The sequence below is a fragment of the Penicillium chermesinum genome (genome assembly GCF_028974085.1).
Source record: "Penicillium chermesinum strain IBT 19713 chromosome Unknown utg000003l:1.0-5111272.0:1.0-5115320.0, whole genome shotgun sequence".
Taxonomy (NCBI): domain Eukaryota; kingdom Fungi; phylum Ascomycota; class Eurotiomycetes; order Eurotiales; family Aspergillaceae; genus Penicillium; species Penicillium chermesinum.
Window position 1 is genome coordinate 2,807,403 of NW_026695313.1, and position 24,404 is coordinate 2,831,806.

A 24,404-nucleotide genomic window follows, 5' to 3' on the forward strand; every position below is an offset into this window, starting at 1 on the left:
ACTACGCAGTAGTAACTTGCAGAAGCTACGCCATTTACGGCGAATTGAAATGATCGAAGATTGGATGGGGGTTTCCGCAAACGGCGGACAGATGTGGGGAGGCCACAGGGATCGAGGGTCCAGAACGGTTACATCGACAGAATTCCCGGGATTCCCATTTGCCCCAAGAGATGGGCGTGGATCCCGACTGCGTGGGTCTTGGGTTGGGTCAGACCAAATCCTAACATCTCGACACCGCTTTTGAGTCTATTTGGCAAGGTGATGGTGAGAGATTCGGAGCGAAGAAGAGTCTTGGATTTTTGGGGGTGTGGGTTCCTGGAGCGATCTTGGATGTCTCATGCGCCTACCCGCGTACGCCAAGCCATGTCATGAACAATGGGGGGGGCGCCATTTCTATGCGTCGAGAACCATTCCAGAGCAGCTGAGCCCGGTCCCTAATAGACAGATTCTGCACTGCTTCTTGTATCTCAGAAAAGCAAAACATAAAGCAGATAAGGAGAATAAACGACCTAATATTCAAAGATAAAAAGGGGAAACAGACATAAGGAATGCACGATTCTGCCGGTCCAACGTCCGCGCTTAGTCACACGCCGCAATCGTCCTTAAAAAAAGGATTTGGCAGAAGGTCTCTTGTGTGGCGGGTCGCAGTCGGTTCTTGGACGTCACCTTGCCCTCTACTGTGTCCGGAGATCCTCCTTTCCTCCATATCTCCCTTTCACCGTTGTGCTCACCTTTTCATCTTCGCCTTATTTCCTCCCAGCCACCTGCAACTCTCGACCGCCTTCAGACCCGGCAAGTCGATGCTCCAGCTCTGACGTGTGTCGGGGCCCGCATGTCTATCTAAACTCCCCGCTTGCGCAACCTCGTGAGAAGCAGGGAGTCTTTCCTCGAACAACCGTCTCGGAACCGAGTCGATCGCGACCATCGACGCTATGTACGCCGCTGTGGAGCAACCCCTCCTCCGCCACCTCTCTCAATGGATCGCATTTCGGCTCCATCGTATCCTACCCCGGGCTCCGGCTCAATACGCTCGGGAGATCACCTCTCCTCCGTTACCACCGAACATGAAGGGCGGCTCTGGAGCTTAGAGGTTGTCCAGCAGCCTGTCCGAGCCCGAATGTGCGGGTTCGGAGACAAGGTATATACGATATATGACTGCGCGAGCATCTTCGAATTGCGGGAACTAACGGCGGGTTTTGATGACTCTAGGATCGACGACCAATTACTCCACCCCCATGCATCCGCCTGATCGTCCAAGATGCCGCGACCAAGAAAGAAATTGACATCAAGTAAGTCGTCCGCTCTCCGGGGTCATGCGAGCGCTCTCCTGACATTTCCCTCCCCAGCCACATCGACACTTCATTCTATGTCCTGATAGTAGATTTGTGGAATGCCGATGGAACGAGTGAAGTGAACCTCGTCAAGCATTCCGCCACTTCGCCATCCATCTCGACCGCCATGTCCTCTTCATATCCTCCGCCAGCAAACCAGACGCAAACCCCGGCTCCATCTTACCCGGCCTATGGCCAACCTCAATACCCCGGCAACGTCGGATATCCCATGAACAACTACTATAATCAGCAGATGTCCTATCCAAGCACCTATTCAGCTCCCGGATATCCCCCGTACGGCGGTTTCCCAGCGGGTGCCCCAATGGCCCCGGCCATGGCGACTTCGCCCCAAGGTTCGGGCGGCCCGGGGGGCATGTTCACGCGCAATTTGATCGGAAGCTTGAGTGCGAGCGCTTTCCGATTAACGGACCCAGCCAACAAGATCGGGGTATGGTTTATCTTGCAAGACCTGAGCGTGCGGACAGAAGGGCATTTCCGGTAAGTTCTCTAGCTCCCGATACATTGTCTTTCTTTCTGTCTCTGGTCTCCGAGCACGATCCGATCAAGCCGAAGACTAACGTATTCGTCAGGCTTAAAATGAGCTTTGTTAATGTGGGGACTCAATCCACGGACCCTAGCGGGACCCCCGTAATCAATCATGGCTCCGCCCCCGTCCTGGCTTCGGTCTTCAGCGAGCCATTCCAGGTGTATTCTGCCAAAAAATTCCCGGGAGTGATCGAGAGCACGGCACTGAGCAAATGCTTCGCGATGCAGGGTATCAAGATCCCCATTCGCAAGGACGGGGTGAAGGGTACCCGCGGCCGAGGTGGCGACGGGGATGATGAGGATGACTACGAGTAAACGTGGTCAAGAAAAAAACACAGAAAAAAAAAAAAACAAAAAGACAAAAAAGGAACGGGGTAATGGAGTAAGTCCTTTAGATCGGGCTTTTGATTTTGCTTGATTATTCATACTTTCGCCTGTTCCCGCCTGGCAATGGATAAATGACCTCGGGAATTGGATGTGATTGCTTTGTCTCGCTTAGGTCTATTGTCAAGAAGTGGGATCCTTAAAAGGGGGGCGTGTTGGCTTATCTCGGTGTTTTGTTTGGTGGTTTTCTTTTCACTTCTTTTTTTTTTTCTCATTCTTATGTTCTTTTATTACCTTTTTTCACTCCATTCTTTCCTTGTGTTCTAGTGGAGTTTCTATATTTCTTCTACACGGATCGGTGCTGGTGGGCGGCGGGTGTTTGGCTTCTTTTACCCAGTTCTGTTGACTGTCAGCTGTGTTTATACCTCGGGGACCAGACGCTCGTACATATATATATTATTCTGTCAATCTATATTTCAAAACTCCGGTAGTTCCAATTTGTTGTTACGGAGCTTTAATTTGAGTTGTGCCTATCATTGGTACTGCTAGTACTAGTAACCATGAAAAAGGCTCTTCCAGTCCACGGTACTGCCGATTTCCAATGCAGTAGCAGCTCACATTTACAAGCACCCTCGTATGGGACCCACCGGAACAGTCCAGTGATCGACTGGACACGGCGGATCTTCAGGTGTATTCAAATTACTAGTACGGTGGGGACCAGTGCCATGGGGCAAGGTGGATTCTCAGGGGACTACGGAGTACCTACGTAATGGATAGAAGTAGTCCTTCTTTCCCGCTTGAAGTTGCGGGCAACTAGTGGGGAGACAGCCTGATATAGCCAGGAGTAACTTTAAGCTCCAGTCGTCTATGGGCGTACCTTCTGCGGCAGCTCTACCCGTGCCAAATGCCAGTGCCACTCTTCACTACAATGCATGCATGGATATGGTCCTTGGTTGGTTCCATGGCAGAATGCCTCCATCGCAACAACCTCTAGTAACATAGTATCAGTAGGCTGTTCGGGGCTCTCAGGTGGCCGTCCACGAAAGAACAAGCCTTTCCCCCGTAGGAAGCTTGGAAGTGACCTAACTACTAGTGTCTGGGTAATAGATGGTGAACAGTGAGGACGCAGTCAAAGCCTGCCATATATGGTAGCTTCTACACGAGATAGCCAAGGACATCACGATCCAGGGAAGAGCAAAAGATACGCCAGTACCGTCATCTTCTCCATGAAGTAATGGTCAAACCTCGGCTCCGAGCCCTGCGAGATGTGGGGCGTCTTCTGGTCATCCATCAGATTAATGCCCGATCCATTCTTCATGCATGGTGTTGGTATGATGCTGGTAGGGGTGCCGTGCTTCCGGCACCATAGAAGTGCAATTGCAGGTTTGCAGAATGTCCATGTCATGATGAGATGTTTCGGAATTGATTTGCCACTGGCCACGGTTACAGAGGACAGTTTCATTGAGGGTGAACAATCTCATAGTTCAGAAGACGATGGTCCAAAATAGCGACGAAAGAGGGTCTCTGAGACAAACAGTGTCGATCAGTGCCCGGCGGCTCCTCAACTCGTGGGTTTCCAACCTTCGACCCGCTCGGTTTTCCTGTTTCTCCGCTTGGCATTGCGATCGTCATGTCTCACCTCGTCGCACGGCCACACATAGCAACTGAGGCTTAGCGAGCAGCAACCCTTGTCCAGATTAGGCCAAGCTGGTCGCTTGTGCATTCTTCCGAGACAGGGACGCCATTGACGAAGCTCTTGTTGCTACTGTGATGAGTATGACCCCGGTTTTTTTTGTCTCACTTGCTGCATTTCCATGACTTCTGCACCGCTTGGCTCCATCGGGGGTGTCCGACCCGGATGATTCCTGGTGTCTTAGCGATCGGCTCGGTTCCCTGGATGTTGACCCGACTTCTCTCAACGTGGACCCTGGATGTGGAGGTCCCCTGAGGATGAAGTATAAAGGAGAGATAGGATCCCTGCTGGAATGGATATTCAATTCATCCCAATCATCCCAACCATCCCAACCATCCCAGACATACAAACTCTTCAACCCCCCCAACTCTATTCAATTCCTCTAGAACTATCACTATGAAGACCGCCATTGCTTCTGTTGTCCTTCCCCTGCTGGCTGCTGCGGCCCCTGCCGCTCATGCTCCTGTCGACAGTACCCCACCCCCCCGCCTTTAGCGTCATGGCTGCTCGTTCTGCCTCTCCCATCCACTACCTGCAGATGAACGCTGCCGGTGGCCACCTGTGGCTCGGTGGGAAGACCTCTTCCTACTGCCCCAGCCCCGAGGTGTCCCCTTGCCCCCCCTGGTAACCAGACCGTTTTCACTGCAGGCGGCAATGCTATGGTACGTGACACAACATGCTCTAGAAAAAAAAACAAACAAAAAAGGTGCAGGCACACTAACCAATTGCTCTCAATAGGACGTCGAGGTTCCCGGTGGCCAGCAGACCTATGTCGAGGCGTCTGGTGCTCTTGCGTTCACCCAGGCCCACTCCGCGTACATCCCCGCCGGTGCCTCGGTTGGTGGACTGCGGTATGAGCCTGGCAAGCCCTGGTCCCACCTCACCTACAAGGACACTGGTCTCATGGCCTGCCCTACCGAGGACAAGCGCTGGCAGGTGTATGTCGCTCAGCAGAACGCCACTGTGCCTTCCGGTAAGGTGTCCGACTGCTTGGGCTTCAGTGCCATCGCCCTCACCTACAAGGGTGATATCCCCGCCTGGCAGTACGCTTAAGCGCGCCGGTCCCAATGCTATGCGCCGCGATTCTGTATATTTCCCAAACTTAGCTCTGTACATTAATGATCTGCCTCGAGCCAAAATCATGAATTGAAATCCAGTTTGATATTTGCTTGTCTTTGTCCATTTCTGTTCTCTTTTGTCTAGACCTGCGAATTGGGTATCATCCTATGTCCTAAACTAATTCCTCCAAAGTTTCACTACTTTATCTTTGCCACCGCTGCAGACCTTCTCGCCGTCAGGCGCCCAATCCACGGCAAAGACCTCATCTCGGTGGCCAGGGAGATCCATTTTAAGTTTCTGCGTCCGGATATCCCAAATCTTGAGGGTTGTGTCTTTGGAAGATGACACCAATTGTCGGGAGTCGGCGGAGAAGCAGCATTGATAGACAGCGCCGACGTGACCCCGGAAAGTTGTAATAAATCTAGGGATAAATTAGCATATGAAAAGTGTATGCCGGATCGGCTCGGATCAAGGAACCTACTTTCCATCGCGCCCGTTCCACAGCTTAACGTGGTTGTCAAATCCGGCGGATGCAATGAGGGACATATCAGGGGAAAAGGTCACGTAATTGACTTCTTTCTGGTGGCCCAGCAGCCGAGCCACGGGCTTGGAAGATGTCGACGGCTCCCACAGATACATGGTGAAATCATCACTGGCGGATACAAGCCGTTCAACAATCTTGCCATTGACCGTGGCAGCCTGTTCGAATCGTTTCCGTGCGGCAGCGACCTTCTCTGCTTCGCCCTCTGGCACTTTCCGAGTGTGGTCGTGGTACGCTGTTCGCAGCACGAAGTCTGTTGACAGCGCAAGGTGGTTCACACGGTGGGCATGCGCAGCCAGAGTTTGAAGGAGAGTTCCATCTTTCGGGTTCCAGATCTTGATTGTCTTGTCGTGCGAGGCGGTGTAAATCTTGCCTGTGCCCCCCCCAGCGCACACAGGTGACAGAGCTCTTGTGGCCGGAGAGGACATGATCGGTATGTCTAGACACTACATCCCAAATGCGAACGGTCGAGTCTTTCGAGGCCGATGCCAGGCGAGGATGTCCGGATTCCTGCAAGTGGTATGGCTCCCAAGCCATGTTGGTGATCCACTTGGAATGGCCTTTGAGCGGGCCGCCCAATGCTTGTCCTTTCTTAGGGTCCCAAATTCGCACCGAATTGTCCATGCTTCCGGTGGCGATCATGGCCCCGTTGGGTGAGTAGGCCACAGCGAGGACCCAGCTCGTATGGCCCTTGAGAGTGTGCAATGGCGTACCAGTATCGCAGTCCCAGATACGGGCGGTAGCGTCGCCGCTACCAGATACCATCGTCGATGAGGAAACGGGTGAGAAGGAGGTGACAAGGATCGCCTCGCCATGTCCGGCGATCGAGGCGGCGCACCGAGAAACAGCCTTGACTCGGAAAACGGCCTGGGGTGTGAAATAAAGGGAAATCGTGTCTTCGGTGGTCTTCACCCCGGGTTGGAGAAGAGAGTGGTATACGTCGGCGAGGATGTCAATTGTTTGACCTTCTTTTTCAGACTGATACGTGAAGCGGTACGGTACTCGCTCGTCCTCTTCCTGCCAGGCACAAGACACGTTAATAAAAAGCTCGTGAAATCAGGTGCGTAGGTTCAGTGCGCGTACGTTTCCCTTGAGGGTGTTCAGAAGCGTCTCCAGGTTTTTCACATTGGCATCGGCTACCGGCACCGAGACGGCTGGCCCAGTTGCGTCGCCAGTGCTTTGATCGACAAACTGAACCCTCACATGGCCAAGATCGCTAGGGATACTCTGGATTTCTTGTTGTTCGCGAGCCTTTTCACTCTGGGCAAGCTTCTGGCGCTTGCTCGGGGGAGGGAACTGGGTACTCATTTCTAGAGTGGGCCTTTCCGGGAGGATGCAATTTCAGTTGATCAGACGAAAAAAAATAGAAACACTCATATAATGTTTATTAGCTCCGAAAAACTATACCCAATGATGCCAACGTCCAATCCTGAACTGGAGTCGTTAGATCTGGTGGGGAGGAGAGAAAAAAATTGAAGGCGCAGCGCGGGTTATCTTATCGCTTATCGCTTATCGGGTCATCGATTGGTATCTGTTTGATATTCGCTAATGTTTTATCCCCTTCGTTGTAGAGCCCTGATCTTTCGAATATTCAATATTGGAGTGGCGTGTTAGATTACTCTTCTTGTCTAGGTAATAACAAAAGCGATTTCGACATTTCGCCATATGCGCTTCTTTGCTCACCCTTACTTTACGTCCCATTGTATATGTACGCGAAATATATTATCACCACTCTATCGACCTCCATCATGAGTATCAGTGAAATCATCGGTGTGCATGAGCCTGAAGACTTGAACCTTGGAGAGTATCCCAAGCTTATCTGTTCTGGGATCTGGAGGTACTACTAGCGTATGCAGTAAAAAGGACATACGAGTACCATACCCGTCGCTGTATGATATCCGTAGCAGTAGGAACCTCAAAATTGAAGAGCATGGGTCACCTTTTCGTCTTCCACCCCTCACTCTCTGCATCCCAATTGACCACAATGTCCACATATCGAAGCTCATCGGTAGGATCTTTCCTGCCCTTGCGCTCGAGGACAGCCAGCAGGCGCCCCCAAACCGCAAAACCTACGACTATCGCCACCAGTGTCGCTTCACAAGACATTGTATGCGCTGTCTGTGAATCTCGCGGGGTGTCTTCAACAATAGGCCTGGCCTTGATCAATCTGGCTACGGCAGAAGTAGTCTTGTGTCAGATATGTGACAGCCCGACCTATGTGAAAACCGTCACGAAGATAGGTGTGTTCGAGCCAAGTGAGATCCTGTTCATGAGCACCGCCGCCGAATCCAAACTCCGGTACATCGTCCAAGAGAATCTCCCCGACCCAGTCTTCACCTTCCTCGATCGCCGATACTGGTCGGATAAAGGGGGCCAAGAGTACCTGGATCGCTTGGCATTTCCAGACGAGACAGACTCTCTGAAGCTTACGTTGGGGGGAAACTACTTTGCGGCATGCAGCTTCGCGGCGGTTTGTTTCTCGGCCCAGGCAAAATCTGGAACAATGTGCTGACTTCGCAGAAGACCTTGAAATATGTCGAGTCGGAACTCCAGAGAGTCTTTGCAGCTCACTCACTGCGCATCAAATTTGAACCATCGCAAGGTTCCATGATGGTCGACTTGCAGACGATTGCTTCGCTGGAGCTCATCCAAAATCTCCACAATGCTAAATCTCGTGATAGCCTTTATGGACTTCTCAACCAGACGCTGACCCCCATGGGGGCTAGACTCTTGCGAGCAACAATCCTGCAGCCTTCCACCGAAAGGGTCAAGCTGACTGCTAGATACAATGCCGTTGAGGACTTGTCTACCAAAGAGGACATGTTCGTTTCCGTTCGACAAGTTCTGAAGGGCTTTGTGGATGCCGACAAAATATTGACTTCGGTATGATATTTCCATCTGTGGGAAAAAAAAGAACTTGCTGATAAAATAGATCATCCTTGTCCCAGCCAACCACACGGCACAGTACGTGGAACAATCGGTCAATAATGTCATAATGCTGAAGACGTACGTGTCGGCCATCAAAAAGGTCCATCAAGCATTGGGAGCGGCGCAGAGCGATCTTCTTCTGACAATTCGAGAGGTATGAGCGATCCTGTCTGCGCTGTCCAAAGGGTATCTCTGATTCAGTCTAGTTATGTGCCCCTGGCGGTCATCGATCTATCGAACAACTTATTGATGATACCCTAAACGAGCATGTCACATACCAGAGCAAGCCACTAGATCTTCGGAATCAAAGGATCTATTGTGTCAAGGTGATTGACTGCCTTGAGCTGATCGATCTCAGGGATCTAATAAGTTCGTAGGCTGGTGCTAATAGCTTGCTCGACGTGGCCAGGCAGACTTACAAAGAAGCCAACGCCGATGCGATGGATTTGATCGCGAGGCTAGGAGGTAGGGATCAGATTTGCTTCAAAGGACAGAGAGACCCTGACCGAAATCAAGAAACTCAGGATATCACACTAGATCTGAAATATGATTCTGCTCGGCAATACTACATATGTATCCCGGCTGGTGAGCCAGAGCCCCTGCCCGATGTGTTTATCAATGTTTACCGCAAGCGGAATCGAATCGAATGCTCGACCTTGGATCTGGTGAAGTTGAATCAGAAGATCTCAGACGCACACAATGAAGTGATCAGCTTGAGTGACCAGACTATCCAAGACGTGCTGCATGATGTATGCCAAGAGGCATCTGTGTTATTTCGGATCAGTGAGGCCATAGCCATGCTAGACATGCTGGCGGCTTTCGCACAACTAGCTACCTCCAACGATTACCTCCGGCCGGAATTGACGAGTGCTCTTGCTATCAAAGCGGGTCGACATCCCATTCGCGAGCGGATTCACTCGAGCAAGTTTATCCCTAACGACGCATATGCAACTTCGCAGTCCCGGTTTCAGATTATCACTGGCTGTAACATGAGTGGGAAGTCTACTTACATTCGATCCGTCGCTCTCATGACGGTTATGGCACAAATCGGATGTTTTGTTCCCGCCCAATACGCGTCGTTCCCAATTACGCACCAGCTGTTTGCTCGCGTGGCTACCACGGATGACTTGGATTCGACCGTTTCGACCTTTGCAGCAGAGATGCGCGAAATGGCCTTCATTCTACGGCATATCCAGCCCGGAGGGATGGTTTTAGTCGACGAACTCGGGCGTGGTACAAGCACAACCGACGGCCTCGCTCTCGCTATCGCTATATCTGAAGCTTTAATCGCCAGTAATGCGTTTGTGTTTTTCGCGACGCATTTCCACGATCTGGCACGAATCTTATCCGAGCGTAGTGGGGTCGTCAATCTACATCTTTCAGCAGAAATTACACATGGTGCATCTAAGATGACCATGCTTTACCGAATCGCAGAAGGCCCGCTCCCTGATCGTCGATATGGACTTGCGATTGCCAAGCTGGTGGATCTTCCTCCTGAAGTCCTCAACGTGGCTCACGAGGTTTCTCAAGAGTTGGGCTTGCTCGCCGAGCGCCGCGATAGCAAAACTCGGGCTCTAGTGATCAGTCGCAAGCGAAAGCTGCTTCTTTCTCTGCGGGAGCAACTTCTGATAGCACGCGAAAGTACCATGGCGGAGGAGGCTCTCTGTACCTGGTTGAAGAAGCTTCAAGATGACTTTGCAATTCGCATGGATGTCATTGACCAAGATATTATTGTGACAAGCGAAACCAGAGAAGGCACCGAAGAAGAAGCAGGGAGAAGCTATGAAACAAGCCTTGGTCTGAATCCTTCTGACTGTGGTCAGGATGCAGAGCCCGAGTGGACTTGAATGTCCAAAAAATATTATTAGCAGCCCAAGCGATATTTCTATATGTGGTAAGGAAAATCCCTGCCATGGTCTGGACACGAGTTCCTATTGACTGAAGGGCATATATCTCTCAGCTACCAGCATTCATCCTCGCGATGGGGTATTTTTTTAATCGCAAAATGCACCGTTGGTCTCTACAATGCTTGCAGGTGCATGGGGTGGGTTGATGGATTGCTTTTGGTGGACATCTATGAATAGCGTATTAGATGCTACGAATTTTCAGGGTATCAAACAATCAACCAAAATGGTAAAGAGTTTGCTTTCCCTTTTTCTTCTTGCCCTTTTTGCCATCGGAATTCAAGTCATCATCGAACTCAGCCGGCTCGGCAGGAGATGCGACCCCTGATGAAGAATTCGATCCCCAGGCATTTGCTGCTGGGGCTTTGTTGTTGTCCCATCGAACATAACCCCGAGTCTTTCCTGCCATGAGAACATTGGGCTTTGCAGCTGCTGGAAGAGCCGGAAAGGCGTCCGAGCCAGTGCTGATTGGGGGGCGGGCCGATGGAGAGGATGCAGCGGAGGGGCGACTGGAGGAGCTGGGCAAAGATGGGCGAACGAGAGGTGATGGAGCGGCGGCCGCCCACGGCGTAGCACTAGAAGCCTGGGAACGACGGGTGGAGGGGCCTGCTGCAGAAAGAGGAGGAAACGGGTTCGAAGATGACGGCCCATTCCTGCCAACCGCAGATCGAGATGATTGAGCGGTTGATGACTTGAGTCGGAGGACTCGTTTGCCGCCAGTGTTGACAGTATTTGGTGACATGCCTGGTAAAATTCCACCCGGACCTGGGAGGGCTGGATAGTCCTCATTGATTGCCCGCCAATCGTTCCAAGCCTGGAGCAAGCCTGTTCGTTTAGCCTCGTCCTCGTATATTTCCGCTAGCTCTTTGATCAGTTTGCCTAGCTCGGCGCTTGAGGTATCGAACAGAGAAAAGAAGGCATCAATAAGTTCAATAGCCGTAATAGAAGAAGTTCGATAACTAGAGACCCGAGAGCGGAATTCTGCAAGCTTCGTGGCATCATTCCGGAGAAGATTCGAAGCCCGATCAACTACTGCGGTATGGCGCAAGCGTCGTGCCTGGTCTTGTGGGCTGAGTGAGCCGGCGTCAGCTGTAAGGCTGAGGTTCTGCAGATCTGCTACAGGTAATGGTTGTGATCGCGATGCAGATGACTGCACTGGAGTAGACCCAACAGAACGTTCTGGAGCTTGAACTGTTTGGGTATCATCTCGGGTGAGCTGGCCACCAAAGCTACGGGTCGAGACCGACTGGGCACTTTGAATGGCCATTTGCCGCTGATATGCGACCTCAGCTCGACTCATTGGCTGTGCACTGGACGGTGGTAATGGTTCTGCGTTCGGGTCTCGTCCTCGGCCAGCTCCACGCCGTTGGCGTTGCTGTGGCTGATAAGGGCTGCGGATATTGTTAAACTCTCTCAGATTTACCATCCGAGCATCTCGACGGATATCCTTGGAAATGCCATTGGGGTGTGATTCTAGCTGATGCGCTTTGAGGTCCATTTCTGAATCAAACACCACGAACTTTTTCTCCAGACACTCTGGGTCTTGGCACATGAAATGGTCTTTTTGGAAATGGTGCTCCAGAGCATTGTAATCGATGTAATACTGTTGTTGGCGGTTGGAGTTGCGGCGATCACAAATATGGCAGCGCTCATGACGGTCACGACAATGAGCATAAAGCTCATCATCACCGTAAAAGCGCTGTTTACAGAATCCACATTCCGGATGACCCTTAAAGCCACTCTGATCAACCGCGCCAGGCTTATCATCTCCATGTCTTTCATGTTTGCGAAGTTCTTGCGGCGTGAATAAAGTATGTTCGTGGGTGAAAACCTTCTTGTTTCGAGTACAGAGGTCACTAGAAAGTAAAAGTTTCATGTCAGTTTGCGGGTCTTGCGCACGATGATATGCAGATCGGGGTCAACACATACCACATCACCTTGCCATGCTTGCTTTTGACGTGCCGATGCAAGTCCGGCCAGCCCAAGCAGGCAACGTCACAGTCCTCATCCGGACAGTTGTAGCGCAACAGTAATACGGTGTCTTCGAAAATATCATCATTCTCATATTGAATGCCCAAGTTGTCATCGGTGCGAGCGAAGTCTTTCTTTTGGAAATCCTCGAACTTTCGGACTGGATCATCGGTGAATATGACGAAACTGGCTTCGGTCTAGAAGGGGTAATTTTATCAGTATTATGAGTGAGGACCATGAAGGAAATGTGTGGAGCCCCGGGAAGGGGGTTGCCGTATCTTCATTCACTTACTCGACAGTGCGCGCATCCCTTGTTCTTGTAAAGCGCTCGGAGTCGCAATGCACAGATATGACAGGTACGGTGGTTGCATGGCGAAACAGACGTATGTTCGACGGTGGAGGCACAGATAAAGCACACTTCTCCGTCGTCGGCGTCATCGGTAGCAGCAGGCAGAGGCTTTGATCCAGCAGTGACAGTGACGGGCGCCACTTGTCGCTCATTAGTTTCTCGAGTATCATGGGAGATATCGCCGTTTCGTGATTTCTCGTGACCGGAACCTCGACCTCCGCGACCACGGTTCTTGGAGCCTCTGTTCGCAGGGGCCCCGTTGGAGGGGCAGTCCCTCCGCGGCCCCGGCGCCGACCACCACGACCGCGACTCGACGAGTCTGGGGCAGTAGAAGGGGTTTCAGCCATAGGAAATGTGAGGAGAGTCGATCACAGCACCAGAAGGCACGGTCAATGGCAGACAGCCTTCAGCTGGCGAGCTCCAGTTGGCAAAGGAGAGCGGCGGGGAGGGGAAAAAAAGTTGCCATCGATATTCCGCTGACTGATCCGTCCGTTTGCTGCGCCGCAGTGCGAAACGCGACGAGCCCAGTACATTCTACAGGCTATGTTCGTCTCATGCAACGTCTGGACTCGCATGTGGTACGGATCATCGTAGTGCCCCTCAGAAATCTAAGTGCCCGCACATACGCTACTCAAGAAGGAACGCAAACTCCGCCGGCTGACATCAAGATTTACCATGCATGTAATTGTAGAACGAAGTCAAATGAGATACGTCAAAGGTTATAATCGGTGAAAACTCCTGCTAGAGGACAAAAACTGATAATCTTCCATGATCAAAAAGCAGCAATGAGCGAGGATGAACCACCTGCCTCGGAGCGGCAACAAAAAATAAGGGCAAATAAAAAGTTGAGCAGTCACGCCAGCATCCCCATGCATCGCAGTTAAAACGTCAGATGGAAAAGACGGGAGTCGTTAGAGTTGATGGTAGTTACACCCAGAAATGGCCTGGGACCATGCAATGGGCCCAAATACCAAAGACTATTCATCAGGGTTATACAGATTCTGATTTAGAATCTTGGTCATAGTGAACATGTGGACTCGATCTTGTTTGAACACCGCGCGCATTGCATCGTTGCAGCGAATTTGGCGCCGGTCACTAGGGTCTTGAAGTTCGTTTTCGCGGATATATTGCCAGACTTTTTTGACCGTCTGAGGGCGGGAGAGCTATAGCCATCGTTAAGAAGTGTGCTCAAAGGACTCGAATGGACGCATAACATACAGTGACCTCGCCTCCAAGAAGGGCGGATAATGGCGGGGAGAGGTTCAGCGGTTTCTGAAGGGGTGTTAGACAGCTCTGGAGGACGGGATATATGGGAATATCTTACATGGAACCCGCCTGATCGGTTGACTTCCTTCTTCGTATCCGAACCTGATCCAATATCCGAATCATCCTCAGCCTTGACTCTTTTGGAAGTCTTGGCCTTGCTCTTCTTCTTAGCTGGAGCTGTTCGACGGGAATTGCCACCTCGCGTGGGCCTAGCTCGCTTGTTTTCTTCAGCTTGGAGCTTGGCTGCGAAGGCAGCGTCGCCATCGATGTCCGTATCCTGCTTGCGCTTCTTTGGGGAGGTGACGTGGCGCTTGGTTCTGAAGCCTCTTCGCTATTGGCTTCTCGCTTCACCGGCGACGAGGATGGAGGTGGGGAGGGCACTGCAGATACAGATTCCGCGTCCTGGTAACCGTTGCTTGGCGGTTCGTCGGCATCAGCTCCAGCTCCGTTTTTGGCAGCGAAAATGTCGAATCGACTGATCATAAGCGCCTTGATCTCGGACTAGGTAGATACACGGTCAGCAACATGATCCTGAGCTCTGGCATCCGGGTGCTCTGGGGACTACTGACCTTCTGTGGTGTGAGGTCATAGCCGACGACATCTTGTAGACCTTTGCGAATGCTTTTCGTGGAGATCGTATTGAGATCACTTTTCGCCAAAATCGAATCGATGATCTCGGTATACCGAGCGCGCGTATCTGGAGAGACTATCGCAGCAAGTTAGAGAGGAGAATGCGATTGAGATGGCCCACGACTGGGAGAGGCGCTGGAGCCGGGTGCATGCCGAGGTCCACATACGCGACATAGTTGCAGATGGGCTAGAAGGAACGAGCAGCTCGGGGTATGAGGAAGGAGTTATGATTATGACCAAGGGCTCCCAACCAGGTTGATTGGAGGTGTCTTGATTGCGCGGGAGGAGGTACTTAGGGAACAAGTCAGGTGGGTATAGTCGCACTGGCGCTTAATGACGGTGGGGGAACGGGAGACCCCGAAAGGGCGCAAGGAATCGAATAGCAGTAGAGCTTATGGGAAACAGCGAAAGTATTGGATGGGGTATTAGGGAGACCAGGAGAAGAGAATGATTTCTGCGATTAGTGTGTTGGTCAATGCGGGATATACTTGCAGGCAAAGCTCCATGCAAGTAACAGCCAGTGGACCTTTGGATGAACCTCAAAGCGTTTGGCGCGTGTGAGCTGGGCGATGCTGACTAACCCGGGTCTATCGCCCGATGTACATTGTGCTGCAGTCCAATGGATTTAGGTGTAGGTACACTTGTACAAGAGCTATCTAGAGCCCTCAAAATGATATGGAGCCAGTTGGGCTTATTAACTTCATGCTAAAATCAGAGGAAAATTATCAATTCCGCCATGCACAAGTTGTACATGTTTAGTTTTGTAAGAAAGAAGCTTCAGGGTGCATTGTGAGGACGCATGCTATTGGCTTGTTAAAGGGTCCGTAGAAGACACTGTACCCAAGAAGAGCTAAATTCCAAAGTTCTTTTCGCACATTCATGTCTTCATGGAGTGAGTGTTGCGATTTCAGCAACTTGGAACTCGCAAATGTTCTAGCCTCAGGCAGCGCGCGCAAAGCAGGTCACATGACCTCGGGACCTCCCCAGCTGAGTCAGCGCGCACACAGACGGGCGCCCGCTTCACGGCGAGATTTGTGTGGATTTGTGTTGCGAGCCGAAAACCTATCTTCAAGTATCCCCAGCTAAACACCGACCCCCTCGCTGCACGGCTGTCGCCTTAACACCCGTCATGGCGCCCAGTTTCGATACCCTGACTGAGCAGGACCTCCACGAGGAAGAGGAGGAGGAGATCGACTTCTCTGGTGCGTGGACAAACTTTTTCCCATCGCGTGCCCCTCCCTCTAAATCGCTAACGCAAATTCAACAGACTTGAAGGAACAATACGAGGTGAAGGTCGAGGAGGGCTTGGACACCTTCGTTGTGATCGATGGACTTCCTGTGGTCCCCGAGGATTCTCGCCAGAAGCTGGTCAAGTTCTTGCTGAGGAAATTGAACACCGTCGGCCAGACCTCCGAAGATGCCGTCTATATGCCTTTGAATGATAAGGGCATGTCCGAAGGGTGAGTGCTGAAAACCTCTTGGTGGCTCGTAATCATGGAGAGCGCGAAAAGTGGCTGAGATGAACCTTTTTTTGCCCTGTTTACAGATATGCCTTCGTCGAATATGAAACCCCCGAACAAGCAGTCGCCGCCGTTAAGCAACTGCACGGCGTTCCCCTCGATAAAAAGCACATTCTTTCAGTGAACAAGTTGATGGACATTGAGCGTTATGGCCGGGAGGGCCGTGTTGAGGAAGAGTATGTCGCGCCCGAGGTTGAGCCCTTCAAAGAGAAGGAGCACCTGCGCTCGTGGTTGGGAGACCCCAACGCCCGGGATCAGTTCGCCCTTTACCGCGGTGACAAGGTGGGCGTTTTCTGGAACAACAAATCCAATCCGCCCGAAAATGTTGTCGATCGCGCGCACTGGACACAGCTCTTCGTTCAATGGTCCCCTAAGGGTACCTTCCTGGCTTCCGTCCACCCACAGGGTGTTCAACTTTGGGGTGGACCTTCTTTCTCCAAGCAAAAACAGTTCCCTCATCCTTTCGTCCAACTCATTGAATTCTCTCCACTAGAGGGCTACTTGACTACTTGGTCCGCGCGCCCAATTCAAGTTGAGGAGGGCCAACCCATCCTGACCTACGAGGAAGATGGAAAGAACATCATTGTCTGGGATATCGAGTCTGGCAAGCCTCTCCGTTCCTTTGTCTCACACGACCTCGCTGCCGGCCCTGCAGATGACGGCGAAGTTCAACCTAAGAAGAAGGTTCAGTGGCCCGCTTTCAAATGGTCCGCGGACGAAAAATATGTCGCTCGCATGCTCCAGGGCCAATCAATCTCCATCTACGAAGTCCCAAACATGAATCTCCTGGGCAAGACCTCAGTGAAGATCGAGGGCGTAAATGATTTCGAGTGGTCACCAGCCACCGTCACCCGCGAGGGTGTGAAGCAATACGAGCAGCTTCTCTGCTTCTGGACTCCTGAAATCGGCAGCAACCCTGCCCGTGTCGCCATGATGAGCGTGCCCTCTAAGGAAATCGTCCGTACTCGCAACCTGTTCAATGTCTCCGATGTCAAGCTGCACTGGCAATCACAAGGTGCCTATGTCTGTGTCAAGGTTGACCGCCACTCCAAGTCCAAGAAATCGATGGCCACCAACCTGGAAATTTTCCGCGTACGCGAAAAGGGTGTTCCAGTCGAGGTGGTTGACAGTCTCAAGGACACTGTGATCAACTTTGCCTGGGAACCCAATGGATCCCGCTTCGTTCTTATCACCAACGGAGAGAACCCCACCGGGGCTGCTGTCCCTCCCAAGACCTCCGTTTCCTTCTTCGCTTCTGAGAAGAAGGGTATCACCGCTGGTAACTTCAAGCTTGTCCGCACCATCGAGAAGAAGACCAGCAACGGTATCTACTGGTCTCCCAAGGGTCGTTTCGTTGTTGTGGCTACTGTTCACTCCCAGTCCAACTTTGACCTTGACTTCTGGGATATGGACTTTGAGGGCGAGAAGACGGATGCTGACAAGGACCTTGCTGCGAACCTGCAGCTCATGAAGACCAACGAGCACTATGGTGTTACCGACATCGAGTGGGACCCAACAGGACGCTACGTTGTCAGCAGTGCTAGTGTTTGGACGCACTCGGTAAGCTTATCCTCCTTGTCCGATTGATGTCTCGCATCGATATACTGACTATGCCATAGATGGAAAACGGCTGGAACTTGCACACTTTCTCTGGCCAAACACTCTCTGATAACCCGACCGAGAAATTCAAGCAGTTTGCTTGGCGGCCACGGCCCCCTACCTTCCTGAGCAAGGAGGAGCAGAAGCAGGTGCGCAAGAACCTGCGTGAGTACTCGAAGGAATTCGATGAGGAGGACAAGTACGCCGTGGACATCGCCAACACTGCCGTGGTGGAGACCCGCAAGCGGGTGCTCAACGAGTGGCTTGCCTGGACGCGCCGCGAGAAGGAGCTTCTGGCCGAGGAGAAGGAGGCTTTCGGTCTGCCCGAGGAAGCCGATTCACCCAAGCTGGCCAAGGATGCGCCAGTGGGCGGCGATTCAGAAGGCGATACCGTGGTCGAAGAGATCGTCGAGGAGATCATCGAGGAGACGGAGGAAATCATTGGTTAAGGACCCCCCATCTTGTCTCACTTTCTCGCAAATAATGTGTCTCCATTTCCGTTTCCCCCTTTTCCTTTTTCATTTTCTCGCCGGTGTCTGTCCTACGGGACCTGGTTCACCAATCTCCCCCGGGTTGTTTTTCTTATTGTCCAGGCTCTTTACGCCTTGAGGACCGGGGCCTCTCAAAACCGATAGATTGAGTTAGATATGGATTTCCAACTAAGCTCATCATGTGCAATGTGGATAAGCATGAGAAACGTCTACAACAAAGCAGCTGTCGCTATTTCCCCTCTATTAAATCTATAAAACGTAGCTCGTAAGAGTGGCTATTAGGTATACAGGCCCATTCCGACCCCTACTGTTCCAAGAGCGAGTAACATCATGTGGAAGGGGGGACTCCAGTGAATTGGCTCCTGCTCCACCCTGTGGCTGATCCGACGAGGTGGGAGCAGTAGTGGTTGCGGTGGACGAAGCACTGCTAGTGGTAGAAGATGTTGTCATGGCAGTGTTCTTGGGCGAGACATTCTTTTTGAAGTAGGCATTGTGATCCCCGACGACATTGCCCGCTGGTGTGTATTCGCAGACCACATACCACCCTTGAGCCCGCGAAGTTCCATCTGCCGCTCTGGGAGAGACGTCCCTGCGTGTTTTGTCGTCTGTGTATCCGCAGTTTACTGCGGCGCACCCGACCCTGTGGTTGACTTCCAAACCAGCTGAGTAAAATGACCGGTCTCTTCGGTAAACCCGGTAGGCTTTTGGAAATTATACAATTCACCCTCGTCGCCCCACGCGATCACCGCAGCGGAAGCATTCGCATAGCCAAACGCGAGATTCTCACCGTAAGGGCCGTCCTAGCGAAGTGTCAATCACACCAGTTCGAGTACTATAATTACTAGTATATGTACGCACCGAATGCTTCCAGATGCATTTCTCGGCCCACTTCTGCGAATAGTCGGCCAGTGTCTCATTCCATACTAATGATGCGGCATCATGTGTGGCACGATACTGGTTGCTCACTCGAAGCACGGTGTCCTGGAAATCAGAAAGGGAAGTATATGAAGCTGGTTTTGGCACTGTTGGTGTGGCTTGCACAAACGTTGTTGCGTGGGCAGTCGCCGTGACAGTAACGACCACTTCTTCTTCGGCGCGGGCCTTCATGAAGAAGCCAAGCAATAACAAGAGGAGCCATGGGCGAATAATCCAGCGTATCTCAGTCATTTTCGTCAATGTAGAAAGGATAAGCTTAGACGGTCTGCAGGGCTGGTCCTGCTATAAATATGAGCCAAGACTGGAGTCGAATGCCTCATTCACGACATAATTCAAGCCAATAGTTTAATCGAAGAAAGAATATTCAATCGGTTTTTCGAACGTAGAACAAAGCCGAGGGCACGGTGGCAGAAGCAAAGACTTGGAAGGCGTCTCCGAATAGAAATTGACAACCATTCTCTCAACAAGCGCTACCAGGAACATATAACAGCCCTAGGGCGGGTCCAGACTCTTGAGTTCTAGCGGTTGACCAGGAACATAGTTTCACCCTATTGAGCGGATGTCAGCGTCATGGCCAATGGACTTGAATCCGCATGGAGAGAGTGGGTCTTGGGCGAGGGTCTGTAGAGAGGAAGGCCCTTTGACCGGTCCACGAATAGAAGTGGGCGCCTAACCATATTGATTCATCACTGGTTTGACCCCTCGACTGCTGAGCGTCGTTAGTTGGTACGGAAGACTTTTGGGTCCTCGTTTCAGCCCGAATTGGGGGTTGCAGGAGCCGCCGTTGACGTCAGATGCGACGTTGCGCCCACGAGCCCCAAGATCTCATGGACCGCACTGGCATGCGCTTTGAGTTGTGAAGTTGTAGAGGTGTAATAGGATACTTAGATGCTAGCTGTTAATGATTTCATGAAAAACGCCAATGGGAGATCCTGTTATAGGAGTCGACTATAGGAGTCGACCATAAGTACCCCTTTAACTATAGGAATGTGCTAAGCGCCGGGTCTCACCTCTACCAGAAACCGTTTCGAACTTCAAAACCCCTGGTGCCCGGAAATGCACTTCAAGATGTTGTCATGTCATGATCATGAACTCAATTCATCGTACCTTTTCTATACACTTTATCTATTGAGCCCGCTATGCAATGATTTGGGGTATCGTGGTCCTTGCTACATCAAACTACACCCAATGCCGTACATCGCGCGTTCTACATCGCGCTTCACCTGGAACCAGTCGGCTCGCCGTTCTGCAAACTCATAAACCTCTTCAGCGCGCCAAATCCCGTCGAAGCGATCAGCATCAGCAATAATCGTCGCTAATTCTTTCGCATCCGAGGGATCAATGAGATAGATCTGTGCAAGCTCGCGGAACGCCTTGAAGTAGACTAGGAGCTCAGTGTTCCGTAGTGATTGCACGAATTTGAAATAATGGTTCATATCACTAATGATGGATTAGTATGGCGAGAGGTGCATTCACGCGAAGACTGGAGAGCGTAGCCTCAACGTACCTGATCAATTTCAGGGATCCTTCAACGCTGATTCGCTGTCTTTTGATATGCTTGCACAGTGCAGTGTGGAGCCGCAGGCCGACCTCCTGGTTGAAAACGTCCAGTGTACTTTTATCCGTGCTTCCCACCAACATCCTCGTGTGAGACGAAACGACATCGACCACTGCAGCTGCAGCGTCACTGATCCCGACGTCCATCGTTTGTCGATGAGGATCTGAGGAGACGCCGGGGTTGAAGTCTGTAGCCAATTGCCGAGTTGCAAGAATGTAGTCCACTTCTTCCATGAGAACATCAATACCCTTGTTCAGCCCCGCCGCCACTCGCTCGTCAAGGATTTGTTCAAACTTCTTCTTTGCCATCACAGCCGGATCAACAAAATCACCGCGGTCAGTGAGACGCGTCCCAACCAACTCTTGCTCATAGAAGACATCCACCATCTGCAAGATGAGGTCACCGACGTTGACCAACTCAAGAAAAGTCACCAGAGGCTCGACTCCAGAGTCATCCCGCTCGCCTTGCTCCCGCGGCCGATAGCTCGATAGATGATCTACAGCGCGGTCAAACCCGGCGATGACATGATCGTGCCCTAAAATCCGTAGCAGCGAGACAAATATCGCCGCACACTGGTGCTTCGCTGCTTTTCCGAAATGGTCGCCCAGCCGCACAAACTGTGCGGCTCTTTCAATGCTTGATTTAGCAGAGTGAACCAAGTTCAAGGCGATTTCAATGCTGAAGAGCGACCGAATGCCCTCCATTTTGGATTTCATGATGGCTGCTTTCGCAGCCAGTTCAGAGGTAGGAGCTATTTCAAGAGCAGGAGCTGGTGATGAGATGGTCGAGAAGCGATACGGACTCCTTGTCCCAGCTGGAAGGGGGGTAGATTCAGTATCTGACTTGATTTCATCGCTGGGCTTGGCTGCTGAGAAGCTTGGCAGAATGCTGACAGGCATCATGATGACTTTTTTGAAGGAGGTGAGAAAATCGCGTTTGTCGGCTTGACGGTTGACATTGGACATCAAGTACGATTCGGTCGAGGCGGCTTGCTCCGAAAGCTGGCGGTCCCAGTCCCGTACGATACCCTCTGCGTTTTGCTTGAAATGGGCAAACTCTTCAGCGAGATAAGTATCAATATGCGGTTCGTATATCTTGATCACTATAGAGTCCAAGTACCGATCAAAGTGATCCCCGGCATTCCGGATCGGAAGCAAGGCTTCTGACAAGTTCATGCATTGGACGAAAGTCATAGAGATTGCAGTGAGGTATGATTCCATATTGGTGCGATGAAGTTCGTCAAAGATAGCCGCGAAGAATGGACACAGCACGTCTTGCCCAACCTTTTCCATGAAGGCAGAGGCCATGTCCAGTGAGGCAGGAAACACACGATTCATGATAGCCACTTCTTCGTTATAGGCCACACTGAAGCGAGTCAAGAATGCCTGTGTGTTTTTGATCTTTATTTGACCAGTCAACCCATCGAGGCAGTCACCCACCGTGCCTAGTTCGGTTTTGCGGGTTACCAGATGATTGTGATGGATAAATAAATCAACCGCCGAATAGCCACCATTGAGAGTAAACAGAACATGAGCGTACTTTTTCATGGTGCTATCAATGTCATCTGACTCGTATCCTTTGCGGAACTCGTTCAGAGCGGCTCTTTCGAACGTGGACAAGGCTTCCTCAAGGCGGTTGACACGATCGCTCCATCCCTGGGAAACATCGCTCTTGGAGAAAGAAACAAGCTGCGATAACATCTGAGCTTGCGACTGCGGATCTTGATACTTCGAGAAGACCAAGCTGTCACCAGAGGCCCCTCGCTGGGTGATATCATAGTAGAAAGGAGCTAATGCGCCGTGAATCTTCCCGTATTCCTGTCTGGCTTCCCCTCTGATAGACCTGGCTTGCTTCAGAACTACCAGGTCTGGGTCTTCAAGGTCGCTTTCCACGACGTCCGGTGGGGGGACTGTGCTCGCCAAGTCTATCTTGTCAAACCCATCAGAGACACCCTTCATGTCCGAAATCGCTGCTTTGTTAACCTCAATTGCAGGAGTTGGGCCAGTTAGGCTCTCCACCCCCTCTTGCGCCTCCACGATATCCATATTAGCGACGGTGCCGAACTTCTTTTCTGCATGTTTCCGAGCATCGGTCTCATCCCAGCAACCAATTCGTTTGAGCCGTTGCACCCAGCGAGTGTCGTCATATGCCATCTCATGCAAGAGCCTACATGAGCGTGCTGCACGAATCAAGTCGACAGGATCAAGGTAGTCGAGGATCGCGGACATAATCTCTGGTGGACATCAGCTTCCGCATATGACGGCTCATTCGGTACGACGTACCAGCAGGCAAGGCGGCTCGAGCAACGACTTGCTCGAGCGAAGCCATTTTCAGCGATGCCAGCACATCCCTGCGCGGCTGGGCAGGCGGCTGCCCTTTTTTCCCGGTCGGCATCACTGTCCGTTGTCTTCATGGGGAGCGGACCAGCTGGATTGCGGGGTGCTTGGGTGAGAGGGGCAGAGAGCTTCCAGTCACTCAACCCCTTGACTTTCCACCTCCAGCCCTGATATCTGGAGCGGCCTTGGGCTAGGGGTCTTGAAGTCGAGAAAATGTTCAGGAATATATCCCGCACGTCGCATGCCAGCGATCGTCCCCCAGAACCGGAGATCATCGTTGCAGGGTCTCCTTGACCGCCTCCCGGCAGAACTCAGCGGTGGGGACGTCTATATGTACCCTTGTGCTATTAATAAAATGTGTGGAAGTGAGAACTTGGTCGAGGACAAGCAAGACCAACTACGTGTTGAACCCAAAGTTGGACAGAAAAGTAGTAATTATGGCAGATAACATCATATGCCAGTTAGTGCTCGCAGAGAGGAAAGGATCCTGTCTGAAAGGCTTTATTTTTTCTCCTCTGATTTCAGCCCGCGTTCTATCATCTGCTCCGCAAAGTGGGCAGGCAACCCTTGGGAAGCAGGTGCCAGTGTGACGACCGAAGCGGGCAGACGAAGTTCTGCCGGCAGAAAGTGCCCCTTACAGGCCAGCCATATTCAGGTTGGGGAGCGGACTGTGTGTGGTAGATAAATTCATATTATTATCCGGGGATCTCCCGGTCACAAGTTCCTAGGAATACACAACTCTTTTATGGAAATCTGGCTAGTACTGTTTCTTTTACTACGGCTCCAGTCTAATTAGTCTAGGGGTCTAAAGGGGTCTAGTATAAGGAGCCATTGAAGTAGAGCGGATTTACGTGGTACTCTCTCGAGCTAGGCTATACCAGCTCTACTAGTAAGAATGCAATCTGCAGTCCTCGAGCGACCGAGATAAACGACGGGGTATTCAAGCCTCCAATGCTGATAAACGAAAAGCATCCGAGGCTCGGGGCCTCTGGTGCATTGCTTACCTTATCTTGTACGAGTAACTAACCGGTGGACTAACCAGTAGACTAATTCAAGTTAACTAGGTTAAGAGATCAAGTCAATGGTGATAGAGCATACCATATGCGACCGTGGTTTCCCTGGATCCGGAAGCCTGGCATGGGTAAACCTGCGCAAGCTGGAAGATCCCAGATTTCGCCGATCCACTGTAGATGTGGTGTGGTGGGATGCTCGACAGCAAAGCAGTTCCATGTCCAATGAAAACTCTGAGTTCGACAAATTCAAGTTTTCCAAGACTTACCCGTGAGGCTCTATTGGGGTCTGGGCCACGGCCCATAAAACCAGAATCGGCATAGGAGTTCCTGTTGTCGGTCCTGGACACAAAACAGGGAATACACACTGGACAATGCAAATGGAGCTGGTACTAATAAAAGAATATGGGAG

At 51.5% G+C, this 24,404-nt stretch overlaps 11 protein-coding genes across 11 annotated transcripts; 5 read left to right on the forward strand and 6 right to left on the reverse strand.

The window, feature by feature from the left end:
- Positions 1 to 976: 976 nt before the first annotated feature.
- N7468_003986 (velvet factor family protein) lies at positions 977 to 2,192 on the forward strand (the record flags this gene model as incomplete). Its single annotated transcript, XM_058473283.1, has 4 exons — positions 977 to 1,138; positions 1,210 to 1,289; positions 1,347 to 1,829; positions 1,922 to 2,192. The coding sequence occupies 4 exons, from the start codon at positions 977 to 979 to the stop codon at positions 2,190 to 2,192; spliced, it is 996 nt and encodes a 331-aa protein (XP_058332286.1).
- Positions 2,193 to 3,378: 1,186 nt separating this feature from the next.
- N7468_003987 (uncharacterized protein) lies at positions 3,379 to 3,663 on the reverse strand (the record flags this gene model as incomplete). The annotated part of the gene is made up of 1 exon (XM_058473284.1): positions 3,379 to 3,663. The coding sequence occupies one exon, from the start codon at positions 3,661 to 3,663 to the stop codon at positions 3,379 to 3,381; it is 285 nt and encodes a 94-aa protein (XP_058332287.1).
- Positions 3,664 to 4,393: 730 nt separating this feature from the next.
- Positions 4,394 to 4,947, forward strand: N7468_003988 (putative IgE binding protein; the record flags this gene model as incomplete). The annotated part of the gene is made up of 3 exons (XM_058473285.1): positions 4,394 to 4,463; positions 4,543 to 4,556; positions 4,633 to 4,947. The coding sequence occupies 3 exons, from the start codon at positions 4,394 to 4,396 to the stop codon at positions 4,945 to 4,947; spliced, it is 399 nt and encodes a 132-aa protein (XP_058332288.1).
- Positions 4,948 to 5,130: 183 nt separating this feature from the next.
- Positions 5,131 to 6,802, reverse strand: N7468_003989 (WD40 repeat domain-containing protein; the record flags this gene model as incomplete). The annotated part of the gene is made up of 4 exons (XM_058473286.1): positions 5,131 to 5,374; positions 5,435 to 5,838; positions 5,888 to 6,511; positions 6,578 to 6,802. The coding sequence occupies 4 exons, from the start codon at positions 6,800 to 6,802 to the stop codon at positions 5,131 to 5,133; spliced, it is 1,497 nt and encodes a 498-aa protein (XP_058332289.1).
- A 676-nt stretch (positions 6,803 to 7,478) lies between these two features.
- On the forward strand, positions 7,479 to 10,269 carry N7468_003990 (MutS family protein MSH4; the record flags this gene model as incomplete). The annotated part of the gene is made up of 5 exons (XM_058473287.1): positions 7,479 to 7,964; positions 8,015 to 8,377; positions 8,427 to 8,576; positions 8,629 to 8,748; positions 8,800 to 10,269. The coding sequence occupies 5 exons, from the start codon at positions 7,479 to 7,481 to the stop codon at positions 10,267 to 10,269; spliced, it is 2,589 nt and encodes an 862-aa protein (XP_058332290.1).
- Positions 10,270 to 10,543: 274 nt separating this feature from the next.
- On the reverse strand, positions 10,544 to 12,964 carry N7468_003991 (E3 ubiquitin-protein ligase HEL2; the record flags this gene model as incomplete). Its single annotated transcript, XM_058473288.1, has 3 exons — positions 10,544 to 12,182; positions 12,256 to 12,494; positions 12,590 to 12,964. Coding segments are annotated over 3 exons (2,253 nt in total), but the record flags the coding sequence as incomplete, so codon positions are not given.
- A 659-nt stretch (positions 12,965 to 13,623) lies between these two features.
- On the reverse strand, positions 13,624 to 14,716 carry N7468_003992 (SWIB/MDM2 domain protein; the record flags this gene model as incomplete). The annotated part of the gene is made up of 6 exons (XM_058473289.1): positions 13,624 to 13,809; positions 13,865 to 13,918; positions 13,971 to 14,243; positions 14,264 to 14,413; positions 14,482 to 14,609; positions 14,710 to 14,716. The coding sequence occupies 6 exons, from the start codon at positions 14,714 to 14,716 to the stop codon at positions 13,624 to 13,626; spliced, it is 798 nt and encodes a 265-aa protein (XP_058332292.1).
- Positions 14,717 to 15,671: 955 nt separating this feature from the next.
- EifCb (translation initiation factor eIF3 core subunit b) lies at positions 15,672 to 18,110 on the forward strand (the record flags this gene model as incomplete). The annotated part of the gene is made up of 4 exons (XM_058473290.1): positions 15,672 to 15,744; positions 15,810 to 16,002; positions 16,089 to 17,622; positions 17,682 to 18,110. 4 exons carry the CDS (start codon positions 15,672 to 15,674, stop codon positions 18,108 to 18,110), a joined length of 2,229 nt encoding a protein of 742 aa, XP_058332293.1.
- Positions 18,111 to 18,401: 291 nt separating this feature from the next.
- Positions 18,402 to 19,319, reverse strand: N7468_003994 (putative extracellular SCP domain protein Pry1; the record flags this gene model as incomplete). The annotated part of the gene is made up of 3 exons (XM_058473291.1): positions 18,402 to 18,757; positions 18,829 to 18,952; positions 19,011 to 19,319. 3 exons carry the CDS (start codon positions 19,317 to 19,319, stop codon positions 18,402 to 18,404), a joined length of 789 nt encoding a protein of 262 aa, XP_058332294.1.
- A 938-nt stretch (positions 19,320 to 20,257) lies between these two features.
- Positions 20,258 to 23,040, reverse strand: N7468_003995 (exocyst complex component Sec10 family protein; the record flags this gene model as incomplete). The annotated part of the gene is made up of 3 exons (XM_058473292.1): positions 20,258 to 20,528; positions 20,596 to 22,879; positions 22,929 to 23,040. The coding sequence occupies 3 exons, from the start codon at positions 23,038 to 23,040 to the stop codon at positions 20,258 to 20,260; spliced, it is 2,667 nt and encodes an 888-aa protein (XP_058332295.1).
- A 1,023-nt stretch (positions 23,041 to 24,063) lies between these two features.
- N7468_003996 (uncharacterized protein) lies at positions 24,064 to 24,267 on the forward strand (the record flags this gene model as incomplete). The annotated part of the gene is made up of 1 exon (XM_058473293.1): positions 24,064 to 24,267. The coding sequence occupies one exon, from the start codon at positions 24,064 to 24,066 to the stop codon at positions 24,265 to 24,267; it is 204 nt and encodes a 67-aa protein (XP_058332296.1).
- Between the last annotated feature and the right edge of the window lie 137 nt (positions 24,268 to 24,404).